Source organism: Phocoena phocoena, chromosome 1, assembly GCF_963924675.1.
Source record: "Phocoena phocoena chromosome 1, mPhoPho1.1, whole genome shotgun sequence".
In the NCBI taxonomy this organism is placed as follows: domain Eukaryota; kingdom Metazoa; phylum Chordata; class Mammalia; order Artiodactyla; family Phocoenidae; genus Phocoena; species Phocoena phocoena.
In genome coordinates, this window is record NC_089219.1 from 81,775,305 (window position 1) to 81,789,221 (window position 13,917).

At 35.6% G+C, this 13,917-nt stretch overlaps 1 protein-coding gene across 2 annotated transcripts in view; it reads right to left on the reverse strand.

Moving 5' to 3' along the window:
• The window catches only part of EVI5 (ecotropic viral integration site 5), a 204,697-nt gene that overhangs the window by 57,790 nt on the left and 132,990 nt on the right, over positions 1-13,917 (reverse strand). For both annotated transcript variants that reach the window (XM_065877096.1, XM_065877097.1), the window contains 2 exons: positions 13,642-13,800; positions 5,696-5,842 (listed from right to left, as the gene is read on the reverse strand). In XM_065877096.1, the coding sequence (XP_065733168.1) occupies positions 5,696-5,842; positions 13,642-13,800 (306 nt within the window). The remainder of the gene's footprint in view (positions 1-5,695; positions 5,843-13,641; positions 13,801-13,917) is intronic.

A 13,917-nucleotide genomic window follows, 5' to 3' on the forward strand; every position in this document is an offset into this window, starting at 1 on the left:
TATACTCTACAAATTTTAACATTGTATAAAAACATTATATCCATCAAGTAAAAAAACAAAAATCTGGGCATCAGTTTTCTCCCAATCTTCCCCCTCTCCAATCCAATCACCAAGTCTCTACAAAAATACTGAACTGATCTACTCTGCTTTAGTACCACTGCCAACACCTGAGCCCAGGCTAGCAACTCTGTCTTGTATTCAATACTATTACCTGATGATCTCATATCAAATCCCTCTCCAACCTCGCCTCAAATCCATCTCCACACACAGTGGCACGTGTGTTCTTTTAAAAAATAATTACAGGGCTTCCCTGGTGGCGCAGTGGTTGAGAATCTGCCTGACAATGCAGGGACACGGGTTCGGGCCCTGGTCTGGGAAGATCCCACATGCCGTGAAGCAACTAAGCCCATGAGCCACAACTACTGAGCCTGCGCATCTGGAGCTTGTGCTCCGCAACAAGAGAGGCCGCACAGTGAGAGGCCCGCGCACCGCGATGAAGAGTGGCCCCCACTCGCCGCAACTAGAGAAAGCCCTCACACAGAAACGAAGACCTAACACAGCCAAAAATAAAATAAAAATTTAAAAAGCTAAAAACAACAAAAAAATTATATTAATCGCTACAAGCATTATCCCCTAATAAATGCTAAAATTAGTTGCTGAGGGACTTCCCTGGTGGCGCAGTGGTTAAGAATCCACCTGCCAATGCCAGGGACACAGGTTAGATCCCTGATCCGGGAAGATCCCACATGCCGCAGAGCAACTAACCCCGTGTGCCACAACTACTGAGCCTGTGTGCCAGAACTACTGAAGCCCACGTGCCTAGAGCCCATGCTCCATAACAAGAGAAGCCACCGCAATGAGAAGCCCATGCACCGCAACGAAGAATAGCCCCTGCTCGCCACACCTACAGAAAGCCCTCATGCAGCAACGAAGACCCAACGCAGCCATAAATAAAATGAAATAGAATTAGTTGCTGAAACCTTAAGGATATTTGCATAAACTCAAAATAGTTCCTCCAAATACTTATTATTGTCCAACTCTGGTGGTCTTAACACATGCCCACAAGTTCTTTGATACTCTTTCCTTCAGGAGTTGTGGCTCAATGCCCTTTCCCCCACTCAGACCATTGTCTAGGCTCAGTAACTTGTTTGTAAGGACAGAATATGAGGGGAAAAAGCTTTGTAGTAGAGAAAGCTGACAGATAACCAACTTAATCAAATGACCAAAGTTAACACCACTAGATGTAAGATATATCAAGACAGTATGTCCCTGATATGATGCACTGGGAAAAACACTTCATCTCTGTATACTTTCCTAAAATACATAACCTTGGTCAAAGCATGAGAAAACATATGACAATCCCAAACTGAAAGATTTCTACAAAATACCTCACAAGTATTCTTCAATAGTCAAAGTAATGAGAGATAAGAAAACACTGAGAAACTGTTGCAGCTCAAAGAAGAATGAGACACGATGGGGAAATCTAAATAAAATCTGTAATTTAGTAATAACATTATACCAATGTGCATTTCTTAGTACTGATAAATGCATCATGGTTATGTAATATGTTAAAATTAGGAGGGGCTGATTAAAGGGTATATGGGAACTCTGTACTATCTTTGCCACTTCACTGTAAACATAAAATTACTTCAAAATTAAAAGTAAAAAAACTGAAGCAAATATAGCAAATCAAAAAATATATCATGTTTCTTTCCTGCTTAAGACCTTTTTAGTGGCCTCCCACAGCATTTAATAGTAAAACTCAAACTTGTTACCAAGGCCTATAAAAATCTACATAGTAAGAAGTGGAGTCCTAGCTTACCTCCCTGACTTTATCTCATTCAGCTCTGCATTATACATGAGACACAGCAACCAAGTTCTTTCCTGCTTTTGGGTCTTGAACTCTGACCCTTTTCATGCAAAGATCTTCCTCCAACTCTTCATATGGCTGCTTCCTTCTTATTCTTCAGGTCCCAGCTCTGCTACCATCTCCTGGCATTCAATCTTAATTGCCACTTCCCCTAACCTCCCATTCTATAGTACATCATTACCAATGATCTTTCCTATTTTTTACTTATTGTCTCACGAAACATTATGCCCACTTTCTCCATTACAGTATCCCCAATGCCTACAAGAAAAACTGACAAATAGAAGACACCCAAATATTTGACAAATATGTAAGTACTGATAGATGCCATCATTCTTTAAAGTCTCATAATCTCACCTCTTCCCATCCCTATTTGAAAATCACTGTCTTAGAACATATAAATTATATCTATTTAAAATGAAAAGATTTGGTTACACAATTTGCAAGTAACATGATGAAGAAACTGGTACTATCATGCCCTGCAGGTCAAAGTACAAAATGATACAACCCTAAGCGGGGTAATTTGACAAAATCTATGAAAGTACAATTGACCAAACAATCAAATTTACAGCAATTTATCCTACAGGAATGTGTAGATATACTTCTATACATCTGAAATTATGTATGTACAAAGTTATTCACTATATACTGCTTGTAGTAGCAAAACACTGGGAACAACCCATGTGCTCATCAGTAAGGACCTAGTTAAGTATACTATAGTATATGCATGAAATGGAAAACAATGTACCTTAGTAACTAATGAGGAGATTCTTTAAGCACTGATAATTGAAAGCTCTACAAAACATACCACCAAAAAAAAAGCAAAAAGTAGAATATATTACTGTCTGCTAACTTTCACATAAGAAAGTGAGGAGAAGTATACACTTTTAATTGTATAAAAGTGTATATTTCTAAAAGTATACATTTTAAATTGTTAGTATCTGCCTAAAAGAAACTCTAAAAGAACTTATCAGAAAGTAATAAAAGCAGTTACTTGGGAAAAAAATAAAAGGGTATCTGGTAGGGTCAGGAAGAAACTAAAAGGGGAATGCTTTCATTTATATTTTAGTTTAAAAATATCGAAGCATTATGAAAAAATGTGTAAGTATTAAGCTACTAAAATTTATATGAGGGACTTCCCTGGTGGTCCAGTAGCTAAGACTCTGTGCTCCCAATGCAGGGGGCCCAGGTTCGAACCCTGGTCAGGGAACTAGATCCCACATGCTGCAACCAAAGAGCCCGCATGCCGCAGCGAAGATCCCGCATGCGGCAACGAAGACCCCGTGTGCAGCAACAAAGACCCAATGCAGCCAAATAAATAAATATTTAAAAAATAAATAAGCAAATAAACTGTATATGAAATATAAGCAAGAGGTTTATTTCTTCTTTTTTTCTTCCTATGATTATTCCATATATGCACAGTATTATAATCATAGTATAATACTTCACTCAGCTTTCCTCTTAACATTATTTATTACACAATTTTATGTTTGTATATGAATAGAGACTAGAAAATCTTTCTATAATCTTCAAATTTAGATTTATGTAGGAATCCTACAATCTTATTACTAAAATCCTGAGGGCCAGGTGTGTTACGGAATTTCAGATTTTTTATACTTTCTAAGAGTAGTAAGGTGCATAAACCAAACATTAGTACTCTCCAGTGGGATCTGAGGCAGCATCCATAATGAAAGAGTATACTCAATGCTTAACACAATGAAGCAGTGAAGTATAAATACCCACACCAAGTGGGATAAATAAAAATTATAAATGGCTGTAAATTAATTCAAATCTGGTTTTGCTTCCAAATGGATTCGTGTGAAATTTATGAAAATGTTTAAATTTCAGTGTTTTGGATTTTCGTATTAGGGGTCTTAGACTTGTACTGTTTCATCTTTAAGTGGGAACATTCAAATTCAGTTAAAGAGGGAAAATAACACTAATATTAAAAACAGTATCCTGACATATTTTACATCAATGAAAATAATATGAGCTTTAATAATTACTTATCAGCAAATCACAAGCCATAATCATATAAAACTAAATGAAAATGAATCAGATTTATATAACTGAAGGACTAGTTCCCTTGAAAAAGTTAGGTTTGTTGCTGAATTGTTCCAACATGACAAAATAAAATACGTACACTTAACCAGAATGTACTAGATGCTAGGGTGACAATTAACACTGATCATTCTTGAAATCTGCAAAAGGCATTAAAAAGACTGAATATGTCAATATACACCTTAAACATGGGGGAGATCTCAGAGTCAGTATCTGTAACATACTTTACAAAGGTACTAATGAAAAGTTAAAACTAAATAAAATCTCATATCGGTTCTGAAAATTCTGAATCTGAGCCCATTACTTAGATAAATTCAAAGAAAACCATTATTTTCATCAGCAAACTCCCCAAATATTTATTTCCAAAGAATACTGTACTTTGATTAAAAGGTGCTAAGGCATTTGAGGAGCAATATTAAATCCAGTAACAGTGTTAACAACATGTTTAAAGGAAAACTTATACCAATAATAAAAAAGACTAAATTTAATTCTTTATTAAAAGTAAGTCAGCACAGACACTGTAGCACCAAAAAACTCAAACAGATAATTAGTATGATAAATCAAATTGATGTAACCTCATGTCACATCATTTTATTTTTAAATTAGTCTAGGGAATTCCCTGGCAGTCCAGTGGTTAGGATTTGGCACTTTCACTGCTGTGGCCCAGGTTCAATTCCTGGTCCAGGAACTAAGATCCCACAAGTTGCACGATGAGGCCAAAAATAAAAGCCTAGTCACATCCTTCAAGAGGGACTACTCTTATGTCAGTACAAACTTCAGTACTGCCTACAGATTTCTGTCAGTGTAAATTGTAAGAGCCATGCATATTTATTAGGATGTAATTTCATCTCTGGATTTCAGTGACACTGATAAACCACTCAAGCTTCACTCTTGGTTTTTAATGACACCAGAACAAGTTGATGGAATTACAGCTTTATATGTGCCATTGAAAGTCTTATTTCTTATCATAGAATAATAAGGCTGGAATCTTTAAAGGGCATCATTCCTACTATCTCACCATGGAAAGATGGATGTCTAGTTTATTTTTAAAATCCCATTACTTGTCCTCAGTAATCCATTCTAATGTTCACACCACAGTCTTCTCTTCAGTTACTTCACACACACACACACACACACAGTCCCTCTCCTTCCACCCCATTTCCCAACCTCCTCTTCTCTCTCACCATTACTATATTGTAAATTTATTAAAGGAAAAAACGTCTACTTGCATTCAAAAACTTTTACACGTTTTACGAATCTAAACACTTCACAAAAAATTTAAAAACTGATTAAAATAGCAATGTGAAATGTACACAATTTTCCCAACCCACTGGTACACGCACACCTCTTTTGCTCTCTAGCCAGAAAACATATATCAATATTGACAGCCTGCCAATAAGGTACCAAAAAAAGCAGAGTTGCCCCAACCCTTCTAAATTACCTATCTTTTTGGTTGAGACATTAAAAGCTTCGGTTTTAAAGGGCTATGGGTAAAAAGAGATACCAATCTTCAACCACTTGGTTAACTTAATTTCCTGCACTGGCATTTAACCAAGTGGTTGAAAATGAAGTTTCCTGACTGAAATCCACCCAGAGCAAGATGAGCTAACCTGGCCTGAAAGCAACTGCCAAAGTAACTTCAGGAAAAGTAGGAAATAAGACTAGCTTTTTTTTGGTTTTATGATAATGTACTCAAATGATGAGACAAAAACAAAAAAAGTATTATTATATTGACAAAAACATAAACTTGCTAAATGATATATTTACCTTGCATTCAATCTCTGCTTGTTTGCGCTTTGCTTCACTTAATTGGGTAAGTAGTCCTTTGTTCTGTGCAGAAAGATACTGCACCTTCTCCTGTAGATTGATCACCTCTTGTTCTGCTCTTCGAAGATGATTACTATTGATCTGGTTCTAATAATTAAAAATATAAAAACTCAGAGTATAGATAAAAGGCCTGAAAAAACTTATAAATTTCTACCTACGCATATTATGCCTCAATAATATTCTTAATATTATTATTAGTTATAGGCCTATTTTATTCAACAAATAGTTAAATACATTAAAAAAACTATAAAACTGCTTTAAGAATCAAATCATCCAAAAGGATGCATAAGGTTCATATTAGAAATTCTCATTAGAGGTCCATTTACCATTTATACAATAAATATCTATAAACTATAAGGATGTTTACATAGAACTTGTAGGTATTAATTTCTGAAATAGGCAATATGGTATAAAATAGATGTGATACGATGAATTTAACTCCCTTTTCCAGTTCCCAAAAGAAAACACAGACTAATCAAAAGGTATCATCACCACTTACTGGACTGTAAACTTTTTAATGTCACAAAATATATCACATGAACTTCTACATTCCTAAAATATATATAGCACAGTCTGTTTTTATGGAGGATGGACTGGTTTTGAATTCTGGCTTGCTATTTGGTGAGTAAGCAAACTAGTTAATATCTAGTTTCTATTTCCTCATTTGAAAAATGTACATAAAAATACTATCTATTTCTCATTTGGTTATCTTTAGAATTAAACAAGATAATAATACATGTTAACAGAGCTTAATATATAGTAAGAACTCAATACATGCTAGCTGCTTAGTGTATTATAACTATAGGACATGATAAAAAAATAGATCTTTTATTTATTTTTATTGAAGTATATAGTTGATTTACAATGTAGTTTTAGTTTCTGGTGTACAGCAAAGTGACTCAGTTTTTTACATATGTATTCTTTTTCATATTCTTTTCTATTATGGTTTATTACAGCATATTGAATATAGTTCCCTGTGTTGTACAATAGGATCTTGTTATAGATCTTGAATTTACTGACACGAGGCAGTTTTCACATTCAGGATTGACCCAGCTTGAATTCTCTCAAAGCTAAATTATTCTATTAGAGGACTGAAAGAAACAGTATGGATTTTCATAACCAAAGACAGGCAAAATTAGGCTCTTCATTTAACCGTTCTTCAAACTTGGTCAAGTTAACTAATGCCATCAAATTATAGTACACTGATAGAACCATAGATATTACTGCTTGTCTTTTAAGGCTGTGTTTTGAGAATTATGTGAGAAAAGTTTATGGAAGGAGTTCTCACCTAATGCCTGAAATTTAAGACATTTAATAAATACTCAGTTGTTACTATTATTAAACCTATTCTATCTCACTCTATGAAGATGATCCTGCCTCCAGTTTTAATTTTAAAATCTGGATCATCCAATAGATTTAAGCTCTAAAACTTTCTACTACTTCCAGGTTTCTTCATCTTCACCACTCATCTTCCTGACTCACAGAAGAAATGCCTCCTTCCTAAGACCATCCTCTATGTCACCCCCTTCTTTCTCACTTTCAATCAATGAACACTGTCTACAAAATTAAGAGTGAACTTCCTAGTACTGTATTCAAAATGTTCCACAACCTCTTTTTACTGTCTTACCTCCTACCATTGAGACAAATAACTATACTACAGAGGGACACAACTTCAACATAAGCTGCAAAGAATTCCCACAGACAAAACTCCTCCCTACACCCCTGAATACCATTCCACGATCCAAAATTACAAAACAAAACACTCACACATAAACAAAATCCAAGAACTGACTATGAGTGAGAAATGGTAGACAAAAAAATAAATAAATAGCAAGAATAGATTTTTAAGAACTCTAGATAGTAAAATAATCACATAAGGGCTTTATACAAAATAGTTTATGTTTAAAATTATTAGACATAGACATAAAAAGAGGAAGCAAAAACATAAACAAAGAACAGGTCACTGTCAAAAAAGCATTCAGCAAATTTGAAAAATAACCAAATATAATTTTTAAAATTAACAGACACTGCTGTTAAAAATTCAATTATGTTGAGACACAGAAAAGAGAATAAGGGGGTATAAAATACACCTATTAGGTGTTTCAGGATAAAATATACCTAACAGGTGTTGCAGAAAAAAAAGTGAGACACGATGGCCTAAGAAGATGGTAATAGTTGGGAATCTTTTACAACAACAACTACATATGAATCTACAGCTCAGGAAGCACAACTAGTCCCAAACAGGATAAATATCATCATAAATAAAGCCTCATCAAAATACATTATAACAAAACTTATAAAATGCTAAAGAGAAGAAGAGGCAAATCAAGGGGAAAATTGAGTATCTGTGAAGGCAGAAAGTGAAATAACCAGCAGACATCTCAACAGGAAAAATTGGTAGTGCTTAAAAAAAAATTCATTCTATAAAAGTATACTCAGCTAACAACATACAAGAGTGAGAGAAAAGTACATTTATTTTAAGAAAGTGAGAGAGTTTACAACTCATGATCGAAACTGGAAAGAAACTGTTTGATAAAAGTAAGAAGAGAGCAAAAAATTGGCATGCAGGTAGACAAATCCACAGGAGTACTGACTCCATAAAACAATAATAATGCCTAGGAATTTGGAGATATAAAAAAATGTACAATAATCGTAAGATGTAAGAAGAACACGTGGAGTTATTCTAAGGCCCTTATATAGTTTGGAAGAATGACAGAGATAATTACTAACTTTAGACTTTGTTCAGTCAGGCAAGCATTTTCTTCCTTTTTTTTTCCTTTAGGTAATAAACACTAATAGAAAAGAAAAGGAATTATAAAAGTCAAACTAATAGAAGGAGAAAGAAAACACTAAATCCAATAAAAAGCAAGAAAGGAAGAAAACACATAGAAAGAAAGAAGAAACAGAATACAAAATAAAATAATTTCAAATACATCATAATAAAGACTTTTTGGGCTTCCCTGGTGGCGCAGTGGTTGAGAATCTGCCTGCCAATGCAGGGGACACGGGTTCGAGCCCCGGTCTGGGAAGATCCCACATGCCGCGGAGCAACTAGGCCCTTGAGCCACAAGTACTGAGCCTGCGCGTCTGGAGCTTGTGCTCCACAACAAGAGAGGCCGCGACAGTGAGAGGCCCGCGCACCGCGATGAAGAGTGGCCCCCACTCGCCGCAACTAGAGAGAGCCCTCGCACAGAAATGAAGACCCAATACAGCCATAAATAAATAAATAAAATTAAAAAAAAAAGACTTTTGATTTCTGATTGGGGATATAGAGAATCAGAAAGAACATTGCTTCCACCTTTTCAATTAAAAAAAAAAAAAAAGCCAGCCAAACTCTAAGTTCACAACTAATGTGGAACCCAGAGAGGTGAGGTCACAGGACAACCAACTAGCTCAAAATCTAAGAGACAGGGCAGATGCTGCTAGAAGCTGTTAAGAATAATTCAGCTAGAATAAACATTGAATTGGTGGAGCTCAAGTGTGGGCTGGCTAGAGAGCATGGAGCCCGTGGGGAGAATAGAGTGCATAAACTCTTATACACTTTTCCCTCATGGACCCCAACAGGTACACACGAAAAAGACTGGTGGGAGTCCTGAGAAAGAGATCTCCATGGTACAGGCCGCAGGGAGGGGGAAAACAGCTGATATGTGAGGGGCACTAATCCTTGCTTATCTCCTCTACAGAACAAAAGGTTTAATCTGCTTGGAGCAGGGCAACAAATATTGTTGTCTCTGGGGCATGGGGAATATCAGTGCATCTGGGGAAGGGGCAGGACTATAGCTTGGGGGTAGGACAGGAGCACTAATGAGACCAAACACCCCAGATCCAGGGACATGATGCAGCCTAAGACTGAGGCTTTATCAGAACAATAGGGCAGAAGTGTTCTCTGACCCTCCAATTTCCTGCAACAAGTAACAGTGGAATACTGCTGGGGACCCTGAAGTACTGTATGAAGGGAAGACCTAAAGATATTAAGAAAACCCTTTGGCAAACCAACCCCTGATCTAAAAATAAGATATTGCTAGAGGAATCTGAAGCCCGTGGTGCAATGAGGGTAACCACAGAAACAACAAACCTCAAACCAGCCCAACTCCTGACTATATCAACTCAAATCCCCCACATTAAAGACCTAGTAGAAGGAAAGATGTACCCATTTCCAGGCAAGAAACTATTTACCTTAGTCTACTGCTCTACACAAGATACACATCTAGTTTTCAACAAAAAATTACACAGCATAGGAAAAGGTAAAAAACAAAACACTTCCAAGAGACAAAGTAATCAACAGAACCAGCCTCATATATGACACAGATATTGAAATTATCTGACAGGGAATTTAAAATAAGGGCTCTATGGGAAAGGTGAAAAATATGCAACATCAGATAGGTAATATCAGCAAAGAAATGAAAACTATAAGAATTAAACAGAAATACTAGAAGTAAAAAACACAGTTAACAGGTGTAAAGAATACCTTCAACAGCTCATCAGACAACTCACAAATTGGAGGAAAGAATCAGTGAACTTAGTGATAAATCAAGAGAAATATGTCAGTCAATAGAAACTGAAATACAAAGAGAAAAAATAATGGGAGGAAAAAGAGTAGAGCATCCAAGAGTTGCTGGACAACATCAAACAACCTAAGTGTAAATGGAATCCCTGAAGAAGAGAGTGTGGGAGAAGAAATATGTGATGAAATAATGACCCAGAAATTTCCAAATTTCATGGCAGTCACAAATTCACAGGTCCCAGAAGCTCAAGAAAAAAACCAAAGCAAAAATCACATCAAGTCAAATTATATTTCCCTAGGAAACTGCCCATTTCATCTAAATACTCAAATTTCAAATGTATCACTTAAACTTGTTCAGAGTATGTTTTTAAAAAATATTTTCACTGGATCTATATTTATGTCCCTTTTTCTCATTCCTAGTAGTGTTTATTTGTGCCTTCTTTCTTTTCTTAAAAAGTCTTGAAGAAGTTTAGCACATCTTACAGCACCAGACTCAAGAAGAAACAGAAAACCTGAAAAGATCTATAACCCTTCAACAACTAGGATCAATAATTATTACACCCACAAAACAAAAACAAAAACCAAGACTGTTTAAAGGAATGAATTCCAGGGACTTCCCTGGTGGTCCAGTAATCTCGTGCTTCCACTGCAGGGGGCACAGGTTCAATCCCTGGTCGAGAAACTAAGATCCCACATACCGCCTGGCCCAAAAAAAAAAAGGAATGAATTCCAGCAAATATTCAAGTAATGGGTAATTTCAATCTTACATAAAACTTCTGAGAACAGAAAAAGTTAAATACAACCCAACTCATTCCCCCAGCTTACCTTGGTGCCAAAACCAGATAAAAGGCTCCCCCAAAAGGAAAATTATAGCACAATCTAATTTAGGTACAAAAAAATCTAAATTATGAAAAACCTGATTCCTGCAATGGGAATATGTTGTGTATGTCTCTGTTTGCATTCCATATTACAAACTTGTTCTTCAGTATTTTGATAACTGTACCTCAATATAACTGGTTTTCTTTGAAATCCTATGTAGTTTATGCATCAAAAAACATTATTTTGAGATGGAGTCCATAGGTTTCAGACTGCCAAAGGGGTTCATGGCACACAAAAAAGATAAGAACCCCTGTACTAAAGAAACTCTTAGAGATATACACAAGAAAACATGCAAGAATGCTCATAGCAGCCCTGTGTGTAATAGCAAAAATCGGTACGAAAAGGAAAGTGGCTCCATAAACCAAGGTATACTTATCAGGTGGACTTTTCTAAAAGTCATTAAAATGAAAGAACTGGAGCTACATGTATCAACAAGGACCTATCTCTTAATCTGGATGCTGGATACATAGGTGTTTGATGTAATATTCTTTAGATGACTAATACAGCATTAACATCACATGACACTATCTGTTTTTATTTTCCTCACTTTGCAATGAGAAAACTTCATGGATCATCACCAGTACATGCACTGACATTTAGGAGCCATGATCATTAGTCAGGCACAGTGCAAAATACACATTCCTTAGGAAGCCTTTCTCCAAACCACCAAGTTGCAATTAACTGTCCTGCCCTATTCTCCATAGCAATTTCTATCTAACTCTCTACTTACAAATTTCTGAATTATATATTGCTTCCAGTTTTACTGAGATATAATTAACATATAGCATTTATAAGTCTAAGGTGTACAGCATAATAACTTGACTTACATATATTGCGAAATGATTACCACAGTAAATTTAGTTAACCTTGATTATCTCACATAGTTAATTATATTAAATACAGTTTGTGCTTGCCTGATTTCTCAAGTGTAAGTTTTTTTTTTTTTTTTTAAGTGTAAGATCTTTGATGGCTGCATACTGCTTTGTAGTCACAAGTTCCCAAAACCACATTTGCTGAGTTTGATCCATTCACCTATAGTCACTCTGAAATAAATCCTGAACACTGGCTTAAAAGTTGTGTTTGCATCTTTAATATCTATACTGGGATAAAATCTGATTATAAAAATAAAACTTACCATCACAAAGCTGGATTTCTACTTTTCATAATCTTACTGTTATTTTTATTTACAATGAACAATACAAGAAAATAACTTTGAACAATGTAAAACAAGATACGTTTAATCTAAAGGATTTACATATCCACATTACCATGTTCAAGTTGGGATAACCATTTCCATGTTCAAGTTGGGATAATCATTTTTTAAATATCTTCTATGTATTTTTAATTTTTTTATTAAGGCATAGTTGACATATTAGTTACAGGTATACAACGTAGTGACATATAAATGCCATATGGTATGGCATTTATATACACTGCAAATTGATCACCACAGTAAGTCTGATAACATCACTGTCCAAAGTTATTGCAATATTATTGACAATATTCCCTACACTGTATACTATATCTCCATGACAACTATTTTATAATTGGAAGTTTGTACCTTTTAATCCCCTTTACCTATTTCTACCAACCCCAATCCTTCACCCCTCTGATGAACATCAGTTTGTTCTCTCTATATATAAGTCTGTTTGGGATAATCATTTTGCAGTAAGTATACAGAATGATATATGAGTTAACTATGCCCCCTACTGACTGAATAAGTATTTTGAAAACTGAATAACATTACAGAGAATAAAGAATATAGTCCACACAGATGTACCACATAAAAACCAAATGTACCAAAGGTACTTTTATAATGTAAACGGGTTACATAAAAAGGACTTTGCAGATCTTAAGTCAAGCATATTTGAGATAAGATTTATTAGAGAAAATGGGACTTGAGAAGAAAGAAGTGTAATTTCGGAATTGACTGCTCAGAGTCACCACACTACACAACTTTAGGAAGCATCATTCACATTATATTCTACATCAGTGGTTCTCAACCAGGGGCAATTTTGCCCCCCAGGGTACATTTGGCAATGTGTGGAGATGCTTTCGGCCATCACAATGTGGCAGGGGCGTGGTGCTGAGTAGAGGGTAGAGGGATATAGTAGTAGGTAGAGAGGCCAGGGATGCTGCTAAACATACTACAATGCACAGGCCAGTCTCACAATAAAGAATTAACTGGTCCTGACTGTTAATATTGTTGAGGTTAAGAAATTTTACTCAACATGAGTATTCCCTTTCAGGTTGTACAACAATGAAACAAAGTCATATAGAGTTTTATGACTTGTTTAAACTTTGTTGAAAGAGTCAGAGAAGATATTAAATCTCTGCTGTCAAGGAATATACTTTTAGCCCTTTTTATCTGGGCTAGAAAACTGCAGTCTAGACAGTTTCATATGTCCACCTTTTGGCTCTGTTCTAAGGATGATACAATTTGTGCATAAACTTTTAATGGGCTAACAGTATTTTTTAAAGCTATTAGGCTTTCCCATTATACCTGTGTTTCCATTTCCATCATCCTTTGTTTTATTTCTCTTATTTCTGCCTGTGTTTCAGCTTCTCTAAGTCGAATGGTCATCAGTTCATCTTGTAACTCATTCACAGCATTTTTCTTAGGTGGGTCTTTCCATCTCCCAGTAGTACGAGCTAAGTGGCGCTGAAATACAAAAAAATTATATCGCAACAAATATTCCCAGTATTACAGTAAGAGCCAACTTAACGAAGCACTTATTTCAGGACCAGTACTGTATAAGGCACTTTATATGAATCATTT